This window comes from Cyprinodon tularosa, unplaced genomic scaffold, assembly GCF_016077235.1.
Source record: "Cyprinodon tularosa strain WSP-4 unplaced genomic scaffold, ASM1607723v1 ctg629, whole genome shotgun sequence".
NCBI lineage: Eukaryota > Metazoa > Chordata > Actinopteri > Cyprinodontiformes > Cyprinodontidae > Cyprinodon > Cyprinodon tularosa.
The window spans coordinates 236,838-253,973 of NW_024039373.1; the positions used below are offsets into that span (position 1 = coordinate 236,838).

Sequence of the window (17,136 nt, forward strand, 5' to 3'; positions counted from 1 at the left end):
TGATTGAAAGGTATTTTGTGTTCTCTCTTGATGTCGGTTCTTGAACTTGCATAACATTTCCATTATTTATTGATCTCACGTAAAAGCGATGTGAAAAATAAACAGATTTAAGAACATAATGCTTTCAAAGTTTTAAATTACATAATGAAAATTCCAATAAAGCAGAATACCACTTTGAAGCTAAAAACCTTAAGACCACAGTCCTCTTTGTGCTGTGTCACTTAACTAAAACCTGTTCCATGATAACTTTCCACAAGTATGTTTCTTGTTTAACTCAACTATGTGAAAATTTCAGAACATTTAAGTCAATTTGTTAAAACTATAATTTTCTTTTTGATCCTGTTTAGTGGATTGGCTGGTGTCCAGTTTTGCTGTTGATGACAGCATACACGACACTGTTAGACAGTTGAAATTCAGCTACTGAGTTTTCTGTAGCCAGCTTGTTCCCGACATGAGTGAGAGAAGTCGATGTTGAAGTTGTTCTTTCTGCTTTGCTGTCGTTCAGGGCTGACATCTGAGGTCGCAGGATGGGAGAAAAACAGACCCCCGTCTTGAGAAGTTCCGGTATCTTATGTGTAGATATTTCCTGCTACAGCAATACACAATTTCAAGAAACTCTATATGAATGCAGTTATTTTAGCACATGAAACTCAATTAGTTAAGAGCCCATTTACACTAGACTAAGACTACCCTGTGATTTTTGGGGGTCTTTATTACTGTTCTATCTTTGCTGGGGTTGCGGACATTTTGGAGAACATTACTTCAGTGTGAAGAAAGTTATGACCTTTTTGCACTCTCACCACAAAAAGCTTTTTTGTCCGTGTTTTCCTGATCATCATATGACAAGGCTTTCACCAGAAACACTTCTCTTGCATTTGGATTTTTTTTACCTATGATTACAGACAATTATCTTTAGGTACAGGAAATTGCTTTGTCTGTACCATTAGTTGCAACTGTGATACAGAGAAGAAAATAATGTTATATAACTTTTTATGATTTTTATAATTATGATTTTAAATTAGCTGCAGCATGTAAAATGCTAATTATAGGCTTTGTTGCAGCATGTAGTTGAAAAAAGTGACACAAAAACTCAGACCTAACAGCACTGTTTAACCTCAGAGTCAAAAGCCTGAAGATTTTTTTTATGAATCATGCTGCATTTTGTAGCCTATTACTGTAGTAAAATTATCAGCTCAATCTTGAACTTTTTCCAACTTTATTCATCATCTCTATATATGATGTTGATGGTTTAGTTTAACAAAAACATTATGCATTTCAATAGCTGCATGAGAAATTCACCACTTACTTGGACTTAATTTCAGACAGGCCAAGTATATAATAATTTACATCAATAACATTTCAGCTGTCATTTCTAAGTTCTCTTTTTCAGTTGGTCTTAAATGTTGTGTTTTTGATGGTCTTAAAGCTAGTTAGTGTTTGGAGTGTTTACCTCATAAAATCATAGTAGTGATTAAAAAGGCTTAAAAACATCAGACTGTGGCTTTCATAGTGAACTCACCAACTGAAATAAATTAACCTTATTAAATATTGTAATTTACTGAATGACTCTGTTCAAATGGCCTGATCCTGGCACTACAGTACCTAAAGATTTTTTTAAATTTAGGTGGTCTGTCAGACCTTTATATTACAGAAAAGTCCCAGGACACATTGGATTAAGTCAAGTAGAGTCCCAATGAGGCTTTTGCATTGGTATTTCCTGCTTTAAATTCTCTTATGGCAAATCCACAGCAATGAATGTGGGGAAACTAGGAAGTCACAATAATGTAGCCAAGCAAGAGCACAGACTTGAATCTTATCGAAAAACTGAAGAGGCAGTAAAATATTGTCTGGATAACAAAAAGGCCTTTGAGCTCATCATCAAACTAAATTAAATTGAAGATACTAGGAGAAAAATGCAAAAAAAAAAACTTATAAGTGATTATATGATAGGTTTGACTATAAAAAATATATGGAAATCCTTTTTAAAGGAATCAAAACTTCTAAAATTTAAACTTCTTTTGGATAGCTTTGCCACCTTGTGAAGGATACATTCCTTATTTGCCACTACGAATAAAGGAACATAATTTAAACCAAACAGAATGATTAATATTTTTGACCTAAACCCATACTACAAGGTGTAGTGGAGGATTTTCGCAAATTTTTTAAAAGACCTGCCGTCTCCACTTTAACAAAAAAAAAGCACATGCACAACCCTGTATCCGCTCCCGAGAGGGAACGCCCATTAAACGCTTGCAAGAGCATGCATGAGCCCATTTCTCCTCCTGCATGCTCTGTTTAAAAGTTAATGTTTGCATACAAGGTTACTTTTCAAATGAGGATTAGCAATTTTCCACTATGTCACACTCAGCCAGCGGTAACTGAAAATGTTGACGAACACGTAGGAGGGCTTTATTTAAACATATCACCAGAATAATTGACAATTAAGAGGACCATTTATTTTGATGATCCACCCGGAAAAAGAACATCCTCCACTATACCTTTAAACATAATAAACCACAACCACCTTACACTGAAGGTTTTACATATACTCAGAGAAAGTTAGGGAACTCTCATTCTCCATCACATGTTATAGATGCACATAATTAAATCCCTCCAATAGTGTGAAAATACCATTAAACATCTGCTGAATTTAAAATCATAGAGAACCCTTAGTCTGTTGTAAAGGGGCTTTGAGACTACATCTTGTCTGATGCTATTCCAAAACAATAAGCTATGTGTAGATGGATTTTTTTTAACTATATTTTTCACATTGTTTTCAATTTTAAATTTCAAACGAAATTTCTTTTTGTTTGCACTCGTGTATACAAAATGACAAAATAAATCTGTTTAAGTCTTGTTCTAGAAATAGTCAGCATTCTTAAACAATATAACTAAAAAGCAATTTGAAATTTTGCTTAAGATTACCTCTCCCTTTTTGCTGTTGTAGATCCATGTTCCTGTAAAAATAAATGATAATGAAAATAAAGATATAACTAATTTATATGATAAAAGAACCAGTGTTTAACAAATATTCTTACCTCTCCAGCTATAACAGCACACAAGGGTTAACATTATTGCTGTGGTCACCAGAAGCACAATGCTAATGCAGATTATCAAGTAGGGCAGCCAGGGTCCATTGTCATCACGAGTCTTTGAAGTAACTGCACACACAAAAAAAACTTTTTTATAATATCTTCATGATGACTTGTGTGAAATGTAACTATTGAGGACTGTAAATCTTATTACCAAGACAATCTTCTGGGTCTTCTACTCCTTTGTTTCTGTCTTTAAAAATATAGAAGATAGCAGATATGGTTAAAACAGTAACATAATTACATGAATATTATGGGTAAATTGAGGTAGTACAGAAAATAACAAATACCTGAAACAGAAATGTTGATGGCATGGCTGACACTTTCATCTCTGTGTTCTAAAGCACATCGGTACAGGCCGTCATCAATAATGGAAACCTGGTTAAAACTCAAATAGGAGATAAGATCATCTTTGTGATATTCCTGTCTGATGGTTATATTCTCCGTGTTTGGAATGATCTTATAGCTGCTTGTATTAGAGAGTTTCCACCATGTGATATTTAGTACATTTCCACAGTGTTTGATGGGACAGCTGACTGTCAAACTTTGTCCAGGTATAGCACGGTTTGTCGTACCTCTTCGCACTGTGAATGTAACGTCACATGAAGAACCTGTCATTTTAAAAAATAAAACTGATTTTAGTCATTTAAGTATTGTCCAGTACAACATATGTTATCATGTTTATTTTTACCAAAAGTTGTTTATCGTTTTAAATTATATTATTGCCCAAACTTATTTAAAAAAACAAGGACCAAATATTTGTCTTTATCTTTTTCTTGGCTTCTTTTAAGTGACTTAGTCTTAACTGAATTTGTTCCTCCATCCATCCATCCATCCATCCATCCATCCATCCATCCATCCATCCATCCATCCATCCATCCATCCATCCATCCATCCATCCATCCATCCATCCATCCATCCATCCATCCATCCATCCATCCTCAACAATAAGTCTATTGTTGAGGATGTGATCTCTTCCTCCATCATCTACTGCGGTAACAGCATCAGAGCAAATGACTGCAAAAAACTCAACAAACTCATAAAGAAGGGCGCTCTGTCCTAGGAACTCCTCTGGATCCTCTGGAGACTATTTTATAAAGAATAATTCTTCATAAAGTGAAGAAGATCATGGACAGCAGTTAGCATCCACTTACGAAGATTTTTAAACAATAGATTGCCTTCAGTAAAAGGCTTTTCCAGATCGGGTACAGTATAAGACAGACCGCTACAGAAGATCCTTCCTTCCTACATCTGTCAACACCAGACCTTCAACAACTTAATGAAAAAGAAAACAAATCCCCTATGAGTTACTGCAACATTTTAATTCCTGTTGGGATTAACAAATTATTTTTTATTTGAATTGAAGATAAAAAGGCCATACATGGAATTAAGAACTCCTAAAGTCTTAATAGGACAGGTAATTAATTCACCTTTAATCATACAACATGTCATATTAGCCATTTAAAAAATTGTGTACCACTTGCTGTAGAACAAGAGTTCTAACAACCACCCCTTGTCAGTACCAAAGCACAAGCAATGCTGATATCTTTTTATCACCTACAAATCTAAAAAAAAAAAGTTGATTTTTAATAAAAATAAAAACAATAAAAAAGAAATAAACCATTGGTTCTGTTTGAATAGTTTCCCATCAAAGACACTGAAAGGAAGACATTATTTACGTACAAACGACGTTTACATTTTGTTGAACAGTGAAAGGGGAAAAGCCCTAATTTTCAAATCTTTGAAAAGATCATTGCAATGTTTTTTCAGTGTCTATTATTGGACTCAAGTGGGACAAAATCAGACCAACCAAACACAGCACAATTTTCATCAACTATTTCTGGTCTTAATCAAAACTATGATGGACTGACCAGATTTAGCTTCAAAACCAGCATCTAAATGATGTCTGGTGTTTGGGTTTTAATAACAGTGAGCCGCTGTTTCAAATATGAATTTATAAAAATAGATTTATTCTAATTTATGTAACTAGTATTTGTTTATCAAATTACAAAACAGACTATATTTTAAAACATGTACGGTAAATAGCTTTTGCATTTAAAGTTTTCTTTTTTTTGTCATTCCAAGTTAAAGGTAAGTTTCAACAACTGACTTTTACCTTTTTAATAAAACAAGAAAATTATAATTAAAATTTTTGTTTTTGTTCTAGTATTATAATGATTAACAAACCTTTTTCGAGCCCTACTGTTTAGCTGTTGTCTTTCAAATAAATTGTAATCATCATCAACAGCTTCAAAATCAGTCCCCTAGCTCTCTTGACAAACTTCTTTTTGGCAAATGAAACAAAACAATACCTTCATCTTCTCCATAGATGCAAATAAATACAGTCCACCAAATTATTAGCAGTTGCATTGCATCCATCATGCATCATATGCTCATCACTAAACTTTAAAGAAGCTACTGCAGCTTTATTTAAGCAGTGACAAGTTAAAACCACTTCCTGACCTACATGTTTTCTTGAACTATCCCACACATATATCTCAGGTGACCAAAATTCCCCACGTGCATGGATCGAAATAAATTTTTAATTCATGAAGATAATTCAGTGTTTTCACAGTCAGCAGAGATATACATCCATATTAATTACTTTCCATTAAAATAAACTTAAGAAGCATTTTTTTTAGTAACATAAAAAAAATCATTGCAACTTTCTTATGCATTTACTAGAAGACTATATATGTAAGCATCCAGGAAGTGCAAAACAAACAAACAAAAAAACTTTTTGTAAATAGTTTTAGCTGAACAGTGGTTAACACTCCTTCTTGATACAGTCATTCTCAGTTATTAAAATCTAACTCTTAGTTATTTTGAGATAAAAACAAGGATGAGCTTGACAAATTCAGTTTAGACAACTGGACATGAAGTTTTCTAGAAGACATTTCACCTCTCATCCAAGAGGCTTCTTCAGTTCTAACTAGTGTTGGGAAGCACTGAGATTAATATACTGTAGGTGTAACAAAGATTTAGGGGAAACAAAAGGTGGCTTAAATCTGTCCTACTAGATTGGCCAATGAGGTGACATGAGGGGTGTTAAAGGTCATCAGGGGGTTCTGATGGGTCATTAACTCCCTCGTCAGTGTGAATTCGGTCACTTGCCTCATTGAAGTTTGAGTTAGGTGACGGTGGGTGGGAGGTGAATCTTCTGGGTATTGTTCCAAGTGCTTTGAAGGTGGGTTAAAGGTAGTGTTGCGCGATGCCATTTTTTGGCCCCGATACCGATACCCGATACCTGGCTGTGCAGTATTGGCATATACCGATACCATAATAATGTAAAATAATTGCCATCATGGCTTTGTCGAGCTGCTGCCTACCTTTGTGAAGCAGGAAAAACTCTAATACAAAGTGAATCCAGTAGAACTTTTTATTGCCTACCAGGAGTGGGTGACAATAGTTGAATAAACATATGGCTGTCAAAATGTTATCGGTGCCCTATTTGTTGGTACTCGCCGATACCGATTCCACCATTTTAGGGCAGTATCGGGGCCCCGTCCAATACTGTTATCGGTATCGGTGCAACACTAGTTAAAGGTTGTGACTAAGACCATCTCCTCTGTGAGAGATGTTTTTTCCAGGTTAACAAAGATGGCTTCATTAACCCTTTCGCTCAAACCATCTTTCTTCTTTGGCCAGAATATGGACGTTGTTATCCTCAAACAAATGTCCTTTATCCTTCAGGCATAGGTGAACAGCTGAGTCCTGTCCTGAGGAGTTGGCCCTCCTGTATTAGGCTTCTACTCTTCTACTCGTTTGGCTTCTGGATAGACGAGTCAGAGCAGCTCCATCTCAAAGCGGAGCTCAGTCCGACGTTATTTTTAGTCGTACAGTGTGAGCAGGTAGATCGCATGAAAGCGTCGGGCCAAACATAAATCGTGAGCTGTGAGCTCACACTGTACAATTATCTTATCTTATCTTATATTATCTTATCTATCTTATCATTAATGGCTGCCATTACACCCAGTGCTGGAATTTTGAAATGATTTTTTTAAGCTGATGCTTCTATTTATTAAATCAATTCACAGCATATTTAAAAAGTCCTGCAAAAAAGACTCATCAGAGTGACACTTCTGTAATGACAGTATCCCATTGATTATTTATGCTGCTGTCAGTCAAAGCATGAACAGTATAACTATAATATAATGTATCTACTGTATAACCAACAAAGTGAACTATGTGGATCTTATCATCAGTATAAAAGCTAAACATGCTTACTTGTAGTTGTTAATAGTTCAGTATCAGAAATTAAATTTTGTATAGGATTCTAGACACCACAAGTAAAATCTTCTGTTCTGTAAAATCCTTTTATCCTCTGTTAGTTAAAACCTCCACTCCCTGAACATTATCTCTCAGCAATATACAAATTTTCAAAGATCTTTTGACCTTTTAAAAGCTAAGTCAGACAGACTGAGGCCATTTCTCAGTATGTGTACTTCTGCATTCTCATGTGCTGGTGTGCTCGAAAAACGTCTTTAGCCTCAGCCCTATTCAAATTCACAAGAACAAGAAGATAGAGAGCGCACAAATCCCCGGATGTTGTTCTCGCCCCTCCCTATTTACCAAGCATGCATCAGAGCAGACCTGTCATTTCTTAAAATTGACAGCTGTCCCAGAATGCACTGCGGAAGCAGCAGCTTTCAATGGAGCACTCCACTGAAAGTTAAAAGTTCTCTTTTCTGTTGTTTTAAGATAATTTTAAGATAATTTGAGGCGAGAATATATATGCTTTAAAGCGTCACTATATGGTCCATTTACCGATTTAATGCATAATAAATTTGGCAAAATGTTTATTTGATTTGTATTTCTCTGACTGTTTTAATTATTATTCCCCCACTAAATGAAAAAAGTAATAATTTATTATTATCTAGAGACTATCAATAACAGGGGGAGAAATGCAGCTCTAGACGAGATGGGCATGTGATGATGTCATGAGTACGCTTCTGTTCCAATTGACCCATATTTATGCTACATGCTCCCGTCTCCCCAAGTCCACACTTTCCTGTGTTCTTCACAAGAACATACTTAGTGAGAACACGAGTCCGTACTCACATTCTATTGAATTGAGAAACGGTCAAAGTCCCTGGATGTTGTTCTCGCCCCTCCCTCTTTATCGAGTATGCATGAGAGCAGACTTGTCAGTTTTTGAGATTGACAGCTGTCCCAGCATGCACTGCAGCAGCTTTCAATGGAGTGATCCACTGAAAGTAAAAAGTTCTCCTTCTGTTGCTGTTGTTCAATAAAAGTACTTTTTAAGATCATTTGAGACGAGAATATTATACTTTAAAGCATCACTATATGGTTCACTTAACAATTTAATGCATAATTTTTAAAAAAAATTCAGAAGTTGAGAGGACTGCGGCAACCAGTGGACCTCAGAGGGTAATGACAGCCAGGGCTAACCGCAGCCCGTCTGCAGCGGATCTCTCTCGGCATAGCCGTGTGTGAAGTACCGCTGGCTCTGATGGTGATTTTTTTTTTTTCTGGCAAATTTTTTATTTGATTTGTGTTCATCTGACTGTGTTCATTATTATTCCCCCACTAAATGAAAAAAGTAACAATTTATCATTATATAGAGGCTAATAATAACAGGAGGTGAAATACAGCTCTAAAAGAGCCTGGCATGTGGTGACGTTATGAGTACGCATCTGTTCCAAATGACCCATATTTATGCTGCATGCTCCCATTCTCCCCAAGTACTTTCCTGTGATCTTCGCAAGAACATACTTGGCAAAGACACAAGTCCGTACTCACGTTCTAGTGAATTGAGAAACGGCCATAGACTACACTCATGAGAATAGAGAGTGAAATAAATGTTACAACCATAGGGAGCATGAACAAATAAAAGCCAATGATATATAAAGAGTAGAAAGATATAAGTTAATCTCAACAATGTATGTATAAAAAACATATCTGCAAAATCTCTAATAATCAACAGCAAAAAATATTTAGTTTAGCAAATTGTGCAAAACCGCATTTAAAAATAAAAATCATATCTGTTCGGCTCTAAGTACCTTTTTCCTCTGTACGCAAAGCAGCCGGCTGGCTTGGATTCAGATTGAATCACGGGATATCCAAGGCTACGTAGGATACACCGGATCCGGCCTTCAAATTGGGCAAAAGGGAGGAAGTATTTGTTGGCTGCATAATGAGGAGTCTTGGAAACAGATTCGAACAGACCTCGGCGCCGTGCTATGATGTGATTGGCCTACAAATCTGGTCTTCGCAGCGCGCATCGTGTGAAATCGAATTTAGCCATGTGACTTCTGCATTCCATTTTTTCTATATAAATCTATGGGAGTTTCGGCACTCTATTTAGTTAAATAACTCCGGATTGATTAAGTATGTGGTGTAAATTGCAAAGATGGGATCCTAGTGCCAACCCTAGGGGTACTCCTTACAGAACAGATGTATGCCTTTTCTTTTTCATAACATTTCTTGAAAGAAATAAAAAATACAACCACCACAAAAAACAAGCTTTATAAAGCATCCACTAGTGTTTGTTGTTTGTTTTTGTTTTTTTGTTGTTGTTTTTTACCTCTAATGTCCTATACAAACAGTAAATCTTAAAGCTACAGTGTGTAATAATTACAGGCATATAAATTCAGAAATTTAATATATTATACATAACTATGTTATTTATCATCACCTATGAGCTCAGCCTTTTAACCATAACATTTGCGTTGCCTTAGAATTCGTTATTTATAATTACATAGGAGCGGGTCTCGCAGCCATGGAGGCTGACATCTTTGCGCTACGGCAGCGCAGAGGCAACAAACTAGCGATTGCGAGATCTCCCATTACGCTCGAAAATAACTACGGCAAGTTGAGAGAGATGAACTGAGACGGTACTGAACAGTAGATGGCAGTATTATGCCTGAGAAGCGTTTAGTCTGCCTGAAACCAAAGAAGAAGAAGAAGCAGGTATACTGCGCCTCGGTAACAAGAAAGGTAAACAAGGCGGCAGGCGTGAGTGACTTTGCAAACTGTTTGGCACTGTGTGGCCAAACATCAGACGAATGGAGGATCATGCCTACTCTGTATCACAACGAAAAGCGGCGGACACCGAACCCCCGTCATCTAAGAAGCGGAAACACGACGAGAATAAACGCAAGAGTGACAAGAAACGACAAAAAACACGGATCAACATTGGCACGGCATTTACACGATGGAAGTCACTGATGGAGGAAAAAGGTTTTCAAAGTGACGCTCAAGTTGCCAGTTTTCTCTTGGACAGGTAATTAATCCTACACACACAATTGTCTAATATCACTGCAGTTTTTGGAGTACAGGATGCTCAGACCTGTCTAAAACAATAACATGCTGCGTGATGATGCTGTTCCTCTCCAGTATACTTATTCAGCAACGTCCCTGACGTTTCACAGGTAATGATTCAGTAATTTTCTGTAAAATAATTTTCTGGATATATACCTCGGTTACTTCTCTCCGGCTCCTTTGGAGATCTTCAAGCCTTTCCTCCTCTGCTCTCACCCCGCTGGCTCCCCTCTCTCGCCTGGCCCCAGCTGCACGCTCACCCCGGCCTCTCTGCCCTCTTCCTTTCCCTCTTCCTTGCCTTGTAACCCCCGTGCCACAAACAAGACTTGGACTCTGTAAACGGGGAATATATATTCTTCCAGCGAACACAATCTCGCTGTTAAACTAATGACTACAATTACTTCGTCTGTTTATATCACCATGCAAAGCAGCTCACCAAAACGTCACAACGACGTAGAAAAAATAACGGGTATATTTATTATCTTAAGTCTACATGAAATCTATACCCTACACAGACTAATGAAATACTATCTGTAAAATTATCTATGTAAACAAACCTCATCACTTGAGAAGGTAGGTGATGCGGACGTCGTGGAAGACATTTTGTCCCGTAACGCTCGCCGTACTGTTGGGGGGGAGAAGCGGTGGGGGGGAGACGTTCATGTTGCTGCAGTCTGCAGTCTGACCGCTAGATGTCGCTGAAAATTACACACTGTAGCTTTAAAGGAATTTTTACTTTTGTGCCATATAAATCACGAAACACATGTTAAAATTGATTTTACCCTTTAAACCTTGACAAATTAGTCCTGGTACAGTACATCAGCCTGCATAAAAAAGCAGGACTTTTACTTCAACTGCCTTTTTTTCTGAGTGTTATACCAGAGGACAAGATATATATTCATACTAATGTGTGTGTAATAAATGTTTGACTAGTCTTAGATATATTTTGCTTTATTACCGTAGATGTTTTACCAACTTCTTTCTGAAATTTATTGTCTTAACCATCATCAGGTTAAGAATGAATGATTGAGCAGATCCTTTCCTCACCACATGTAAAGAAAAAAAGACTAGACCATCAATTTCCTGTAATCTTGAGCCAAAGCTCTCAACTGTGGTTTAAAAGTTAGGGCAAGCTGCAGCCATACTTACAAACTGCAAGTACGTACAGGAAATGTGTGATTAAATAAGCTCATTTGTTTTATCTTGATGTTTGGTTCTTGACATTATGTAACATGTCCAGTATTCAATAATATCAACTAAATGCAATCCCAAATTTATTTCAGTTCAAATGAAATAATGTCTTCAAGGTTTCAAATCACACAACTGTTAAAAATATAACAAAATGAATCAAAGAGGAAAAAACGGGTCAAACTAACTGCTGCCCCACCTGACTACTTCAGATGTAAAAGCATTACGACCACAACCTTCTTTCTGCCGTTTCATCTACCCAACATCTGTTCCATAACGCCTCTGCACAATTATAGAGGATTCTCAGGTCTTTTGACAAAGAAAAAAAATTTTGAACTTCAAGACACATTTATCACAGCATAATTCGATTTTTCCTCCTGTTTACATATGTACTTTCTGGTTGATATCCCAGGATGCTGGTGGTTGATTATAGCATACTCTTCACTGTTAGATGCTGGAATTTCTGCAGACCTGTTCTCTATGTGAACAGAAGCAGGTGACATTGAAGTTGTTATCTCTCTTTTACTGAAAGAGTGGATGTCATTCACAGCTGAGAATTGAGTTTGCAGGATGGGAGAAAACTGGTCGCTCGTCTTGGGAAGTTCTGGTATCATATGTGAAGATTTTTCCTGCAGAAAACAAAATATTAAAAGTACTTTATGTTACAAATATAATTATTTTAGTTCATGAAACAACTATCTACCTACAACATTTAAATACCGCCAGATGGACTTGAGTGTCTTCCCAATCGTACAAACTTTGCATGATTGTGACAAATTTGTAGAACTTCACTTCCTCTCTTACCAGTGATGCCACACCGGGACTCAGATGTTTGCCTACTGTATATTCTACAAAATATTAATTTATCTATGGAAGGCTGCTCCACCTCTACAATTTACTGCAGCATGCAGAGATGCTAGTAAATGTTTTATTTTTTTTGCAACAGCAACATGGAGTAGGAAAGAGTTAAAATCCAAAACCTGTGTGTCTTTAGTGGACTCCAATGCCTAAAGAATTTTGTTTTCATATGTCTTGCAACTGCTGCGATGGACTGGCGACCTGTCCAGGGTGTACCCTACCTCTCGCCCGCAGACAGCTTGAGATAGGCACCAGCACCCCTCGCGACCCCACTTGGGATTAAGCGTGTAAACATGGATGGATATCTTGGAACTGTTACAAAGTAATGATAAAAAACCCTGAGCTCATAGCATCCACTTGTTCTTACCCCATTTTTTTTTATTTCCAGATACAGTATGATACCAAGAAGTTCGGAGGTAGTCCAACAAACAATAATACAACATTAAGTATCAAGCCTTTTCTGTATTAAATTTGTTACTGGCCCAATATATTATTATCTTAAAAGTTGCATTTTTAGTTTTAAATAAATATTTGGAAGCATCACTATGTGATTTAAGTTACTAAAATAAATGTACTAATCTATGTTATTTAAATGTATTGAGTCTGTTTGTGCAAACTGGGACCGACACCATCAATATGCCTTTTAGATTCAGATGCTCTGTCAGATCATTTGGACTGCAGAGATCTGCTAGGATTCATTGGACATTACTGTCTTGATAAAAGGAGTGCTACAATCAAAGATTTGGAGCTGTGGAAGCCCAGTATAGCCGTGATGTTAATAGCTTGGCACTCCCTGCTTTAAATTATCTGAAGACAAATGGAAATATGTCACAGATAAACATCCATTGCATTAAACAAGTTCTTCCCTGCAACTTTCGGTACATAGACAGTTAATCCATTAATCGTTCATGACCCATGAAGTTAATTCATTATATCTATTCTGATTTCCCCACCCTTTCTCCCAAAAGAAGTTCATATTATTGTAGCATGGCAGAGCATTGCCTTGAATCTGATTTTAAAAAATGTGGAGTAGGCTAAAGATTTTCCGGCCGCCTTTCCACATCAACTTAAAGCTCATCACCTAAGTCACTACTAGTCACAAAACTAGCAGAAATATGGTAAAGGCTGGTAAGCAGTTTCTATTAAGGGTTTACTTGTATAATTACTAGATTTATTATTACCATAAATATAGAAAATGATGGAAACAATTTTCAACATATAATTTTTAAAACATTTTTAATGAGTTTTTTTCCAATGATTACTTAGACCCAGTTAAGATAGCCTTATTATATTTTGATAGATGCATTTCCTATTTGCTATTAGGAAAAAAAAACTTGCTGACTTTAATAGTCTATGAATAGTGTTTTGTTAAGGAGGTTTAAAACTGCATCCTATTTAATGTTATCCTAGAACTACATACTAGGGTTGTCAAATTTCCTGAGATTAATGATATTATCTTACAGTCTTATTGATCCAGGCAGGGTGAGTATTTTGCAAAACAATAGAACTTAAAGCTCTGCAGTAAACTGGTTAAACATTACCTCTTGCTTTTGTTGATTGCAGGTCCATGTTCCTGTTCCAAAAAAGAGATTTAGGATGGAAATATTTAAAAGAATATAGAATAGCTTATGCTAAATGAATACTCTCACGTTTCCAGCTATAACAGCACACATGGGTCAACACTATTGCTGTGGTCACCAGGAGCACAATGCTAATGCAGATCATGAAGTAGGGCAGCCAGGATCCATCATCACCACGAGTCTTTGAACCAACTGCACACAAAAAATTATATTGATCATATATGTATGATGACATGTGTGAAATGTTACTATTGAGAACTGTAAATCTTATTACCAACACCATCTTCTGGGTCTTCTACCCCTTTGTTTCGGTCTTTAAAAATATAAAAGATCGCAGATATGGTTAAAACAGTAACATAAATCCATGAATATTATGGGTAAATTGAGATAATACAGAAATTAAGAAATACCTGAAACAGAAATGTTGATGGCATGGCTGACACTTTCGTCTCTGTGTTCTAAAGCACATCGGTACAGGCCGTCATCAATAATGGTAACCTGGTTAAAACTCAAATAGGAGATAAGATCATCTTTGTGATATTCCTGTCTGATGGTTATATTCTCCGTGTTTGGAATGATCTTATAGCTGCTTGTATTAGAGAGTTTCCACCATGTGATATTTAGTACATTTCCACAGTGTTTGACGGGACAACTGACTGTCAAGCTTTGTCAAGGTATATCACGGTTTGTCGTACCTCTTCGCACTGTGAATGTAACGTCACATGAAGAACCTGTCATTTAAAAAAAAGAATCTGATTTTAGTTGTCAGAAAATTATACTAATTCTGAACTGTATTCAAATAAACAAGGAGAAGAAAAGATATTTATCCTTGTTTAATTATATAGCTAATTTTATGTGACAAAATTATTTTTTATGCGTTTTTATTATATATATATGTTTTGAGTTATTTTCATAAATTTTCAATGTAATACTTTCAGTACCATTTAATGACATCAACGTTTTCAAAGTCACTGAAAAGTCAGAAGTGGCACCAAGACATGGGACTAACAACAATTAATTAGGATTCCTGAAGTCTAATTTCATTAGTCACTAAACTTTAACTTCACAACAAGCCATAACAGCCAATATAAAGTGGTGAACCCATTACTTTAGGACAACAATAACAACAGCTACACCATTTTTCACAATCAATGCAAAAGTAATTCAGATATCATATCCACACCATAAATCATACACATTAAAAGCAACAAAATGAATGGTGTATAGAGATTGTTTTTAAATAACAGGAAAAGCCATTTTTCAGATTTACATTTTTGGCATTTTTTAATAGATTAAATAAGAAAAAACATTATTTATTTTATTTTGGAGCTTTTTATATGTGAAAATGTAAGTATTAAGGTCGTTCTCCTAAATGCTTTTCTCCTCTTAACTTATTTGTACCTCTTTAATTAACCAAATAAATGATAAATCAAATCAGTTTGTTTCCAGTTCAATTAAGCTATTGCTTGAGTAATCTTTGTCCTAAATCTTCCTTACTAGATTATCGTCACATACAAACTAAACCACCATTTTTAGCCTCAAAAAGCCTATTGTTTTCTTGACAAAGATCACTTTAGCAAAATAAAGCTAAAGAAATTAGGTTAAACAAAAAGTTTTACCTTCATCTTCTCCACTGACGCAAATAAATACAGCACACCAAATGATCAGTAGTTGCATTCCATCCATTATGCATCTTGGCTCATAACCATATTGTCGCATGAACTGCTGAAGGCTCCTTTAAGCAGTTATAACCACTTCCTGACCCAAAGGTTTTCTTAAGCTATCCTGCACGCGTATTTCGGTATATCATGTGGTGACAAAATTCCCCGTATGCATTGATAGAAAAAATACATATATTTTAAACACACGTAGAGGTTATGTCATCATTTCCACAATCAGCACAGAGACATACCAATGGTCACTGCATTATGTTATAATAAACTTAAGCAGAATTTCTTTTTGGTAACATGACCAAAGTCATAACTGAAACAGGCAACGTTCTCATTCATTTACCAGAAGTTCTTTTGTGCAAATGGGAGCACAGACACCTCAAGGCTCTAATGATCTTACAAAAAAAGAAAAAAAAAAGCTTGTGCTGTTTAGCTTCAGCTGATGGCAAATTAAACTTTACCACTGCAGCTATGTGTAGTTATCAAAACTTTGGTCAGTTTAAGAATAAAAACAAGGATGGTTCATTAAGAACCAATCAGCCTTAATAGAGGCTCTGATATATTTTTTTTCAAGCCCATTTTCTTTTAAAGGGGAAAGTTAAAGTGTTAATGGTCAGACAAGGAATAAAGCCTATATATTAAGGTGCAGACAAGGAAGCAAAGTCATAGTTTAACACTGCTCTACAGGTTCTCCACTGTTACCCACTCATTACTTCACCCAGACCACGACAGTAGTTTTGCGGACTCTTTTGGTTGAACAAGTGACTGTAGAGATGGTCATTATGCTCAAGTAACTGTAGCAAGAAAGGCCTAAATACAATCCTACACACACTTATAAAATACTATATATCTGGCTATTATGAAGACAATCAATTTCAAGCACTGGTTGTTGCTTTTTTTGTTTTCTTTTTCCATCTTTCTCCTGCCCTCAGTTCATGTTTGTCTTGTTCAGTGTATCCAAAACAGGTGACAATCACCTGGACAACAGAGGTAAGATGAGAGGACGTTCCTGAGTTCAGGTAGAAGGAGCAGGGAATCAGTGAGAGAATGCAGGATAAGTTTTCTTCTTCTTATGGTGTCCTCATTAACTCAGGATCTAGTGGAAAAAAACTCTGATCTCTCTGTTTCCTACTATCAGTGGTGTGAGACTTCCAGATCTCTCTCAACACTGCCATCTTGTGTAGAATATCACACAATACAAATTGTGAGTTGGAAAAAAAAGCTTTTTGTTAAACTAGGTAGAAAACAATATCAAAGCAACAATAGTAGTCCTCTCCACAGTAAGGAAGGCTGAAACTCTGACAGATTGATAATAGGGTCCTTTATAACCTTCTTAACACTAATCTCCTCCCTCTAAATTGGTCAAATTGTTGCTCATATCCCCCTAGCTCATAATATTTCACCTTTTGTGGAGTAAACAGTACGAACACTTACATGTGTAGGAAAGGAACTCCCGAACAATGT

General features: G+C 36.2%; 1 protein-coding gene across 1 annotated transcript; it reads right to left on the bottom strand.

The window, feature by feature from the left end:
• Positions 1-343: 343 nt before the first annotated feature.
• Positions 344-15,781, bottom strand: si:ch211-214p13.8 (B- and T-lymphocyte attenuator). Its single transcript, XM_038308018.1, has 6 exons — positions 15,622-15,781; positions 3,383-3,703; positions 3,247-3,285; positions 3,039-3,161; positions 2,926-2,957; positions 344-589 (listed from the first exon to the last, which is right to left on the bottom strand). Exons 1-6 carry the CDS (start codon positions 15,719-15,721, stop codon positions 344-346), a joined length of 861 nt encoding a protein of 286 aa, XP_038163946.1. The 5' UTR covers positions 15,722-15,781.
• Positions 15,782-17,136: the final 1,355 nt, after the last annotated feature.

Bases quoted from the DNA above. Each gene is read 5' to 3' on its own strand.
- si:ch211-214p13.8 (XM_038308018.1), bottom strand. From the start codon at position 15,721: ATGCGACAATATGGTTATGAGCCAAGATGCATAATGGATGGAATGCAA. The intron at 2,958-3,038 runs GTAAGAATATTT...TTATTTTTACAG, and splicing joins GTGCTGTTATAGCTGGAGAG to GAACATGGATCTACAACAGC. The intron at 590-2,925 runs GTAATCTTAAGC...GTATTGCTGTAG, and splicing joins ACAACAGCAAAAAGGGAGAG to CAGGAAATATCTACACATAA.